Raw genomic sequence first — 12,481 nt, 5'->3', positions numbered from 1 at the left:
CTTGCACTCCTCAATGTAGCTTCCTAAAACCTAACGGGCACAAGGCCGATGAAACAGGGGCTATTCCCAAACTATGGAGGTGAAGTGAAGTGAACTCGTGTCCTCGCCCCGAGGAGGTGCAGCTCTTTTTAGGCACACCCCCATTGGAGGTGAGCTGCATGTACCATTTTCACCACATACCAGCCCTTCTGCCATTCTTAAATTTCTGGCAGTACCGGGAATCGAACCCGGGCCCCCGAGGACGGCAGCTAATAGTGCTAACCGTTACGCTACGGAGGCGGACACTATGGAGGTGACCCGTATAAGAAAGAAATTTTAAAACATTAAGGAAGAGAAGAAAATCAGTTACCAAAACGTAGTCACCTCAAACCAAAATGAAGGGGAGCTCGAGAGGGTAAATCACTCTCTATCCCCGAATTACAGTTACAGATTTTATGAAAAACCGGCAGAGAATTACATGTTTAGAAAAGTAGGTTACATTGTAAAGGTTTCGGACCTTTCCCGCGGGTTAAAATGGTGAACTAGCAAGGTAAATGGCCATTACCTTGCTGAAGACCAGCTACCTGATGAAAGAGGCGCCTCCCGCCTCCTGCTTTACATTCACACACTTAGTTAGATGTTGATCAAGTGGCCAAGAGACGTGAAAATCAGCAGTTTACAAACCCTCGGGGAAAGTTCGAGACCTTTCATGAATAAAACAGCCACACTCTCTCAATTTAATTGGCTAGCTTAAAGTTACACACCAAATCGAAGAAGAAGAAGCCTGTGATTGGTAGGAAATTAATTACAGAAATTCTGGATTGGCTAAATTCAAAGCTGGCGAAAGGAAAAGCTAAATATTGCCAACCCACAAAAGAATGAACGAAATTTAGTAAAGAAAAAATTTATGAGTACAAAATTTCTTCAAAAAAAAGTTCCTTCACTTCGCACCAGGATGCATGACCATAGTTTTTTAGTAGATACATCTATGAGAGAATGTCTACGCTTCTTGAAGAACGGAAAAAAGGGCCGATGACCTTCGATGTTAGGCCCCTTTAAACAACAAGCAACAACAAGAACGGAAAACAAAACAAGTTGAAATTCACACAGTACTGGCAATTTCATAATCACAAAATTAAGGCAGTGACATCTTCTGAGCAAAAGTTAAAGGAGGTCTAGTTTTAAGTTCAGTGTTTCTCCTATAGAGGAGGTTTTATTGATGCAAGATTTAAAAGTGCGGCGTAGGGGTGTACCTCCCGGTACAACAACAACAACAACAACAATAATAATAATAATAATAATAATAATAATAATAATAATAATAATAATAATAGCCGGGCTAGGTAGCTCAGACGGTAGAAAGTTGGCCTTCACAGCCCAACGTGGCAGGTTCGATCCTGGCTCAATCCGATGGTATTTGAAGGTGCTGAAATACGTCAGAGCCTCCGTGGCTCAAGCGGCAGCGCTCCAGCTCTCACCGCCGAGTTCCGTGGTTCAAATCCTGGTTACTGTATGTGAGATTTGTGCTGAACAAAGCGGTGGCGGGACAGGATTTCTTCCGAGTACTCCGGATTTCCCTGGCATCTTTCATTCCAGCAACATTCTCCAATATTATTTCATTTCATGTGTCAGTCATTAATCATTGCCTCAGAGAAGTGCGGCAGGCTTCGGCAGCCGGCACAATTCCTATCCTGGACGCTGGATGAGGGCTTCATCCATTATATTCCTGACCCTGTCGGATGACTGAAAACAGGGTGTGGATTTTCATTTTCAAATACGTCTGCTTTGTGTCGGTAGATTTACTGGCACGTTAAATAACTCCTGTGGGACGAAATTCCGGCACATCGGCGTCTCCGAAAACCGTAAAAGTAGTTAATGGGATGTAAAATCAATAACTTTATGATTTATTATATTTATTTAATCCGTTTACTGTACATGGTTGGTTTCCCTAGGACTCAGCGAAGGAACCCATCTCTACCGCCTCAGGGGCAGTGTCCTGGAGCGTGAGACATTTGCCAGGAATACAACTGAGGTGGAGAACCAGTATCTCGCCCAGGTGGCCTCACCTGCTATGCTGAACAGGAGCCTTGTGAGGGGATGGGAAGATCGGAAGGGATAGACAAGGAAAAGGGAAAAAGCGCGCTTGGTCTTAAGTTAGGTACCATCCCGTCATTTGCCTGGAGAAGAAGTGGGAAACCACTTCGAGGATGGCTGAGGTGTGAATCGAACCCTTTCTACCCAAATGACCTCTCGAGGCTGACTAGACCCCGATTCAGTCCTTGTACCACGTTTCAAATTTCGTGTCAGAGCCGGAAATCGAACCCGGGCCTCCAGAGATAGCAACTGATCACACTAAACGCTACACCCCAGAGGTGGATTATTATTATTATTATTATTATTATTATTATTATTATTATTATTATTATTATTACGTGCGACTATTTCTAGCTTGGTGCAGCCCTTGTAAGCAGCGTATGGGGAGTTGTGTGATTAATGTAGTGGAGGATAGTGTTGTGTGAGTTGCGGGGATGTTGAGAATACTTCAAATACCGTGTCCCCGAGCCAGGGAAATTACACGTTTAAGGTTAAAATCTCCGACGCGGCCGGGGTCCTCTGAACCGAAAGCGACTATGTTGTCCATTCTGCCAATTAGCCGGACTGCAACTCCGATTACGCTACTGGAAGGAGCCGATGTGTCTTACGTGTTGAGCAACGATCGCAGTATTACGTCAGGTTCACAAGCACGCATGAGCGCAGGGCTTCTTCTCGAGACACTGCACCGGTTGGTGTGACTCACACACGTCTTGATGAGGAGAGAACTGGCCGAGACCACAATCAGTTGTTTAGGAGCAAGCGACCAGTGAGTGCAAGCATGGACAACACACAGAATACCGAGCCCAAGGAGAAGACTGAGCAAGGTGAGTTCTTGGCCCAACAAGGTCACAGTTAACGTTCTGGCAGTCAAGAACTACAGTGATAGGATCTTGATGATGAATTATCGGACTTCAGTTTCTATCTAATCACTGACCGATACCACTAATCTTTGTCTGTTTCATCTAAAGTACATTATTGTTCGTAAGATTTGATTCGTACCTAAACATAAGCCACCGTTTTCGTGGTACAGCATTGTCAAAAGTGTAAAATATTTAACAGGCTTTACTTGACTCATTCTGTTCCCTTTAGGCGGTTATTTTCAGATAAATATTCCTTATGTCCAAATGTCACGTCAAATGTACTCTTTCTTTTTCTCGCCTTATCAGAATAAAACACAAAATTGATTATTATTATTATTATTATTATTATTATTATTATTATTATTATTATTATTATTATTATTATAAAATTATTATTATTATTATTAGTATTTCGTGCGACTATTGCTAGCATGGTGCAACCCTTGTAAGCCGCGTATGGGAAGTTGTTTGAGTTGCAGGGATGTTGGGTACAATAAAAGCACATTTCCCCCGAGCCTGGGGGAATTAACCATTTAATTTGCTATGACTGTTACTAGATAATCAGAGGTAGGCATTCCGTAAAACAGGCTGTTTTATGGTGCATCGTGCTTAAGTACCCCACCCCCCTTATGTGTAGGGGTGGTGGTGGTGGTAAAATAACACCCTTGGTATTTCCTGCGTGTCGTTAAAGGCGATTGAAAGGGGCCTCAAGGGCTCTTAACTTGTGTGCGTGGATTGGCGACCACCGGGCCCTTAGCTGACTCCTGATATATCTTCCACTTGTTTGTGCCCGTCTCCTCTCTTTCATCTATCCTATCCGACCTCCCTTTTCAACTTTTGTTTTTTTTCCTACCCCGACAGTGTTAGGTTGACAGGCCTTCGGAATCTTTAATTTTCACGCCCTTCGTGGCCCTTGTCTTCCTTTGGCTCATATCTTAATTTTTCGATGTGTCGGACTCGTTCCCTTTTTCTCTCTGGTTAGTGTTCCATAGAGGACGGTTGCCTAGTTGTACTTTGTATTGAAACTACCACCAGCTGCTTAACCACTTCAAGTGAGCAAACTGCTTTTTAAAAAACTATACCGAAACCGTATGTTGTTGTTGTTGTTGTTCTACAATCCTGTGGTATTTGAAGGTGTTCAGATATGTCAGCCTCTTGTCGATAATTTGACACCTAAAAGCAACTCCTGCGGGACAAAATTCCAGCATCTCGGCGTCTCCGAAAACCATAAAAGTAGTTACTGTAGTGGAACGTAAAACAAATCAGTGACATTACTTTTTTGTGTCGCGAACTTAATATATCAGTGTTTTAATTAAATGTAAGTCTCTGTTCTATTCATAAAATGTCTTTCAATAATTCGTCATTACAAAAGGACTATCTTAAACTTCACGTCTCTATTAACGCTAAGAAAGAATGTTCTTATTTATTACGAAATGGAGGTAGTAGACTTGAGAGTAGCAAGAACGGTCAATGGAGCGAGCAGACAAGACAATAGCAAGTGGACATACTGTAAGCAATGGGGAAGAAAAGGCTGGGATAAGTTTGAACTCGTTGGATCATGTATGACTGAACCGGCTTCAGCGATGGAAGTTCTGTAAGGTGAATAAGGGAAGATAGATTCCATGAAGACTAATGAACTCGGCTGGGAAGTTAAAACAAACAGAGGAAGGTTTTAGAACTTTGGTGATAATTTGTAAAAGTGGAATCAGAACATGCCACAATGTTAACTGCCAGTAAAGTGTATCGGAGGCGTTTACTTTATTCACAGGCACGTTAAGTGTCTCTGAAATCCGTGATTACTTAAGCTGAATGCGTGTATAATAATAATAATAATAATAATAATAATAATAATAATAATAATAATAATAATAATAATAATAATAATAATTTTGTTATGCGTTTAACCTGACATTCATTCGCATATAGGTTTTTGGAGACTATGGAATAGAATACGGCTAGGAGTTGACAAGAAACTGACGGTGACCTTAATTAAGGTTCAGCAGTAGCATTTGGTTGGTTATTGCGAAAAATGGGAAACCACGGCAAACAATCTTCATGGCTACCGACGGTGAGGTTTGAACTCTCCTGACAAATACAAGCTTACAACTACACCTCGCGCAGCTGTGAGCTTGCATTAGGGAGATTCCCGCTGTCGGCAGCCCTGATTCACATTTTCACACCAGGCAAATGCTGGGGCCTTAGCTTAATTAAGGCCACGGCCGCTACCTTCCCAATCCTAGCCCTTACCCATCCTTCCGTCGCCGAAAACCTTCGATGTGTTAATGCAACGTTATACGAGTAGCAAATAATAATAATAATAATAATAATAATAATAACCGGGCCCTTCTTCTTCGACTGCCCTGTTCGAACTCCCTCCGAAGTTAAAGTGTGAAAGCCTGCGGATTTCACGCGACATCAAACTCGCCTATTCCTATCAGCTAGTAGTTTGGCGTAACTGTTGACGTAGTGTTCATTGCCACGAGAACTCCAGTTGTACACAGAAAACCTGAACCACAGTAATGCGACTAATTTTCATGTCAAAAATCCCGTATACATTAGTCAGGATTTGAACTGTGGTTACGTTGGTAAGAAAAGTCGGTGGCTATATTCCTCAGCTAACACGCCTCACTGTAATCCCCTCCCTTCTCCAGTTCAGTTCTTATTGTTATTTTAACTGGAATTTAATAAGATATCAACTGCCCTAAGTGACTTAATGCGAGGAGCAGATGAGTGGGTCTCATACACTGGAACGATACTCTGCTGTAATAGGGGACTTCCCAGTAACTTTTACATCCTTTCATTTCCAAACCTCTCATGACCCATTCTTTATACAATATTGTGGTTTATCTTAAGAGTTGAAACACTTCTTTTCTGTTGTGATTTGCTTTTACGGTGCAGCATAAACATCCACAGTGTATCATGTCTGTCGTAAGAAGCGACTAAAAGGGGAGACTCCTCAGAGGCTCTCAACTTGGTATAGTGGGTTGGTAATCACGGGTACCCTAGATGATCGGCCAATGATTACACTTAATTGTTTCTCTTTCTCAGTGGTTGCGTAGTTGTAGGCCTACTTCCCCTTAAATCACCCCCCTTCTTTACCCTAAAGTGAGTATTTAGAGGGTTGGATAATCTCATTGTTTTGCCGTAATAATAATCGCAACGCTTCCCAATTATTATAATTACTATTATATAATTATATATATTATATAATAATGTTTTTTGCTTTACGTTCCACTAACTAATTTTACGGTTTTCGGAAACGCCGAGGTGCCGGAATTTATTCCCGCAGGAGTTCCTTTACGTGTCAGTAAATCTACCGACACGAGGCTGTCGTATTTGAGCACCTTCAAATACCACCGGACTGAGCCAGGATCGAACCTGCCAAGTTGGGGTCAGAAGGCCAGCACCTCAACCTTCTGAGCCACTCAGCCCGCCAAAAATTAATGTAACAATTAATAAAGATATATAGTTCATATACAATTTTTCTTTTCTTTTTTGCTATTTGCTTTACGTTGCACCAACACAAATAGGTCTTATGGCGACGATGGGGCAGGAAAGGCTTAGGAGTGGGAAGGAAGCGGCCGTGGTATTAATTTAAGTACAGCCCCAGCATTTGCCTCGTGTGAAAATGGGAAACCACGGAAAACCATCTTCAGGACTGCTGACAGCGGGGTTCGAACCCACTATCTCCCGGATGCGAGCGCACACCTGCGCTCCCCTAACCGCACTGCCAATTCTCCCGGTATATATACAGTTCCTGGGTACATTAGAACGTACAGATTTCTTTGTACGGGATTAGAGAAATCGCGGTGAGCAACTTCTCGTTATGTGTGTGCGTGTTTTTGTGGCCTATGGTGTCCATATTGATGTGTACCTAGGTATATCGGTAACTAGAGAATGAGAGTATTCTATTCTATAGTACCTTAATCCAAGACTTTACATACCGATTTTCATTGATTTCTGTTCACCCATTTTCTCTTAGTTCGGCATTGATACGGACTCGGCAACAAAAATCGAAATTCATGAATATCTCTTTATTACAGCCGATAGGGCAAAAATGTATGGCATAAATGATCGGAAATGTAATTCTGTATAATTTTAGTTATGTAGTACTTATCGATATGGCCACTAATAACATAAGTATTTGAGAATTAAATTTTAGGCCTCGCCCCAACCTACCATTTCACTCAGCATGAATTGAATTATTTATAGCCTAGATTGTAGTGTCCCATTCCCCGAATTTACATACCGATCTTCATTACGTTCTCTCGTGATGTGCAGATAGAAATGGCGGAGAATTAAAACGTGCATATCCTTGTTACTGTGGACACGACCGATACAGAAATACCATTATTTTTAAATTCTCAGCAATGTATAGGAAAAAACTCTATATATACACCGGGCGAGTTTGCCGTACGGTTAGGGACACGCAGCTGTGAGCTTACATCCGGGAGATAGAAGGTTCGAACCCCACTGCCGGCAGCTCTGAAGATGGTTTTCCGGGGTTTCCCATTTTCATACCAGGCACCTTAAGGCCACGGCCGCTTCCTTCCCGTTCCTAACTCTTTCCTATCCCGTCGTTGCCATAAAACCTATCTGTTTCGTTGAGACGAAAAGCAAATTTAAAAAAAGAGATATATAGATTAATGGGGGTCAAAGTTTGAAATGAGTCGGCCGTGGAGAACAAGACAGGATTATCTCGCCATTGGAATTTAATGACAAACCATCCGAATAGAACAGAACGGAAGAGCAACGTATAAGGACTAGACCACTAAGGTCGGCCCTTTTGTGTAGTGGAGTGGATTGTTTCTAAGCACAAAGCTGGAAACATCGTTTTCGTTTAATAGCAATGTTAGGAGACCTGCTTCGGGACAGAAAGAGCTATGGAAGCCGCAAATACGAGCCTCCTTTGATCTCGAAGAAATCTAGCAAGTTAGCTACGCAGTACATGCCATGTAACTGTATGCTTGAATTCGGGAGATGGTGAGTTCGAAACCTAACTTCGACAACCTTCAAGATGGTTTTCCTAGATTTCCCTATTTCGAACCGAGCAAATACTCGGCCGTACCTTAAGATCGCACATCGACATAATACATTCCTACTCCACTGTCGCTGAAATCCTGCGTTAGTGCGACTTCCATAACCAAAAGAATAAACAAATCAAGGTTGACTGGAGGAGGTCGAATAGGAAGAATGGAAGCGCTGAGTCAGTCGTAAATGAGGGAAAGTATTTTTAGATTCGGATGAGGTTCCATGGTCACATCTCGGCCAGTATTTAACGAAGATGCGAAAATGTAAGGAAATCATGAGGCACTGAATCAATATTGTGATATAAGATTTAATATTTATTTGTATGCGTATTTACAGTATTTTATGTCGTTATTGTCAATAATTTCTTACAGAATAGGCCAATATTTAATCATCCACGAAGATGTATGATTATCTTCGGTAAAATTTTCTGAATGTCTCTTTTCTTCGAGACCGTCCTGAAATACACTAGTGAATATATACAGTATCCTACAAATTACAAAAGCAACAGTTAATTTGTATGCGAGTATTCAGCCTGAAGGCTGTTTGGATCCTCAACAGCTTCACCATCTGCCGTCATAGATGACCTAGGCATCATTCTGTACAGGGGGAAATTAGTGAGGTAGTTCCCCGTGGCTTTCCTCACAGAACCAGAGGTTGCTGTTACATGCCATTCTGTCAGGGCCACTTCAATTCACGTACCAACCGACCCTATGCGCATTTTTGTTAGCATGTTTTCATTCCTCCCCTGAAGGGGGAGGTGGCCCACATAGAAGGTAACCCCTTCTCTCTGGCCAAGAAATGCAGACGAGTTAAAGCTGAAGTGAGGGATTTAGGAGGTGGGTAATGAATGTGTGGAAATAAGGAGATGGAAGCGTTTGGCCTATTGGCTAATTGCATCTGTTCTTTTTTCTTTCTTGTTTCTTTTATTCTGTATTTATTTATTTTTTATTTATTTCAGAGTACATAGTTTGATATTTACACTTTAAGTTTTATTCAGTTGTTGTAGATAATACATGATTGGTTTTAAGTGTCTATGGGCGATATTTTCACACAATTCATAACAGGAACTGGCTGTATAGGGAATGCCATCGCTGAGGATGAGACTGAGACAGGTCAATGAAAGTAACGAATATGTTCTAGCCCGTACCAGAAGACATAGTGCATCGTAAGTACCAGGTCTCGCCAGCAAAGGCACAGCAGTTAATTGCGGCTCTATTATTTGGTGGCGCAGACATGCTGCGGATTATAGAAGCTAGATCAAATATGTGGGGATTCTCTGCTTATGCGCAAGACTCTGCTTAGCGTATTGGTTTTAGTAAATGTATTATTATTATTATTATTATTATTATTATTATTATTATTATTATTATTATTATTATTATTCTACGTGTCGCTAACTACTCTTTATGGTTTTTGGAGACGCCAAGGTGCCCGAATTTTGTCCCGCAAGGGTTGTTTTACGTGTCGGTAAATCTACCGATACGAGGCTGACGTATTTGAGCACCTTAAATACCACATGTATGTTGTACATTAAGACTCGTGGGCATTTCTTTCTTTCTTTCTTTCTTTCTTTCTTTCTTTCTTTTACAATTTGCTGTACGTTTCACTGACACAGATAGGTCTTACGGCGACGATAGGATAGGAGAGGGCTAGGAATGGGAAGGAAGCGGCCGTGGCCTTTAGGTACAACCTCAGCATTTGCCTAGTGTGAAAATGAGGAAACCACGGAAAACTGTCTTCAGGGCTTCCGACAATGGGATTTGAACCCACTATCTCCCGAATGCAAGCTCACAGCTGCGCGACCCTAACTGCATGGCCAACTCGCTCGGTCGTGGGCATTTTTGATACTGATTTTTTTTTTTTTTTTTTTTTTTTTTACTTGTGGCCTTATTTGATTGGGCTTTCTGGATGTGAACATTTTTGTAGTAGACTTGCTGTACGTTGGTGGATCAACTGATCTGAAATGACATAGGCCTACTCCTCCCTCTTCTTGCCTCAAATTTCCCTGTAACCTGCTCTCCATTTCGCCATCCGAAGCCAGGTATATCTTTAAGGTAACTGTACAGCTGTAAAGGAACACAGTGGGTAGTATTTGGTCAACCCTGATAGGTGTTGTTAAGAAGAAATTTTAAAATTGCATAATATCTTGGCATGTATTAAATGAAGTGTCGACGTTCGATGGGCAGTGCTCCAGAACACGGGTTACATACCTGCTCGTTGACAAGGACGTAATTACATTACCTTGTTCAATGGACTAATAAACGGATCTAGCAAACTTATCTACAGAAAACCAGTTTATACCAGTTCAGAAGACGATATCTCAACGGAGCGAGTTGGCCAGGCGGTTAAGGCCGTGCAGCTGTGAGCTTGCATTCGGGAGATAGTGGGCTGGAAGCCTACTGCCGGCAGCCCTGAAGATGCTTTTCCGTGGTTTCTCATTTTCACACCAGGAAAATGCTGATCTTAAAGTCACAGCCACTTTCTTGCCACTCTTAGCCCTTTCCTATCCCACCGTCGTCATAAGACCTATCCGTGCCGGTGCGACGTATAGGAAAATTATAAAAATAAAAGCTCCGTGAGCCAACGACCGCCTCATACCATTACATACTGGTAATCAAACTTACACGGTTGGAACACTTCTAACGACTCAAATCCCTCCACTCTGAAGTGGCCTGCACCGACCCATCGAATAGTTCCCTCTTTCGCCTAAGGGGACAGGAATTCGGAATCGATTACATTGTACGGTACAATGTGGTTGTACGCAACCACTTCTGCTACCCTGTTCGCCAACATTCTGATGGTGACATTTTTTCCACCAACGGGATTCAAACCGACTAACCACTATATCAGACCAAATAGACATGACGCTTTAACAATCATGACCAGCAGGCGAGTTTGAGCTGGTATCAGGTTTCTGGTAACTACTGGATTGCGTGACATAAGCCTGGGTTAAGGTCCTATCCTCTATAGTGTTCATATGGAGTAAGGTCATATTAGGACGCTGTTCATGGTGGTTTGTTCGTCGGGTGGTGACGTTAAGCCTTGAGCAGATTCCTTGGTGTTATTCGACAGGAGTACTGTAGGCTATACGCCGACATCGGGTTTCACTCTCTCCCTAAATCCATCACACACACACACACACACACACACACACACACACACACACACACACACACACACACACACACACACACAGAGAGAGAGAGAGAGAGAGAGAGAGAGAGAGAGAGAGAGAGAGAGAGAGAGAGAGAGAGAGAGATATGCGCATGGCTATATACTAAAGATGTGCACCAGGTCTCTCCGGAGACAACACGGCAACAAACGTTTTTTTAAATTTCTTATTTTTTACAATTTACATCCGGGAGATAGTAGGTTCGAATCCCACTGTCGGCAGCCCTGAAGATGGTTTTCCGTGGTTTCCCATTTTCACACCAGGCAAATGCTGAGGTTGTACCTTACGGCCACGGCCGCTTCCTTCCAACTCCTAGGCCTTTCCTGTCCCATCGTCGCCATAAGGCCTATCTGTGTCGATGCGATGTAAAGCCACTAGAAAAAAATTCAGGTACAATCCCAGTATTTACCTGATGTGAGAATTGGACACCACGAAAAACCATGAAAAACCATCCCCGGGCTGCCGAATGAAAGTTCACAGCTGCGCGACCCTAACCATACGGCCAACTTGCCCCCTGAATGAATGAATGAATGAATGAATGAATGAATGAATATAACGAACAAACAGTGCTAAGAGGGGATAGTTGCCTAATTGTATTTACGACAACCCCCACCACTACGGCTATAACTCAAGGACATGACCGCTACTTTTTCAGTCCAAGCCCTTTCCTGCTGTAATATCACCGAAATCTTAACTGAACTGTGTTAGTGCGATGTTAAACGGGTATAAATTAATAAACAAATAAAGCTAATGCTGTACATCATTATTCAGCATTTTGGATCAAAGTAATTTCTGATATAGTAGAGGGATAATATCAGGGTAGAGTTAGTTGCCCCCCGCGTTGTTCGATATATTAATTGTGCGGTGAATTCAATTTTGGACGCCACATCGGCACTTTTTACGGGTCGTGGTAAACGTCGATCATTAATGATCTGCATTTAGGGCAGTCGCCCAGGTGGCAGATTCCCTATCTGTTGCCTTTATTAAATGATTTCAAACAAATTGGAAATTTATTGAACATCTCCCTTGGTAAGTTATTCCAATCTCTAACTCCTCTTCCTATAAACGAATATTTCCCTCAATTTGTCCTCTTGAATTCTAGCTTTATGTTCATATTGTGAGCTTTCCTACTTTTAAAGACACCACTCAAACTTATTCGTTACTGCTGTCATTCCACCCCATCTCTCCACTGACAGCTCGGAACATACCTCTTAGTCGAGCAGCTCTTCTCCTTTCCCCCAAGTCTTCAAAGCCCAAACTTTGCAACACTTTTGTCGGAAATCATCCAGAACAAATCGAGCTGCTTTTCTTTGGATTTTTTCCACTTCTTGAATCGAGTAATCTT

General features: G+C 42.2%; 1 protein-coding gene across 1 annotated transcript in view; it reads left to right on the top strand.

Moving 5' to 3' along the window:
- Positions 1-2,739: 2,739 nt before the first annotated feature.
- The window catches only part of LOC136874284 (uncharacterized), a 102,335-nt gene continuing 92,593 nt past the window's right edge, over positions 2,740-12,481 (top strand). The window contains exon 1 of the mRNA XM_067147914.2: positions 2,740-2,897. Within this exon, the coding sequence (XP_067004015.1) occupies positions 2,852-2,897 (46 nt within the window). The 5' untranslated portion in view covers positions 2,740-2,851. The remainder of the gene's footprint in view (positions 2,898-12,481) is intronic.

Source organism: Anabrus simplex, chromosome 5 (genome assembly GCF_040414725.1).
Source record: "Anabrus simplex isolate iqAnaSimp1 chromosome 5, ASM4041472v1, whole genome shotgun sequence".
Classification (NCBI taxonomy): Eukaryota; Metazoa; Arthropoda; class Insecta; order Orthoptera; family Tettigoniidae; genus Anabrus; species Anabrus simplex.
This window is presented reverse-complemented; position numbering and strand designations above follow the sequence as displayed.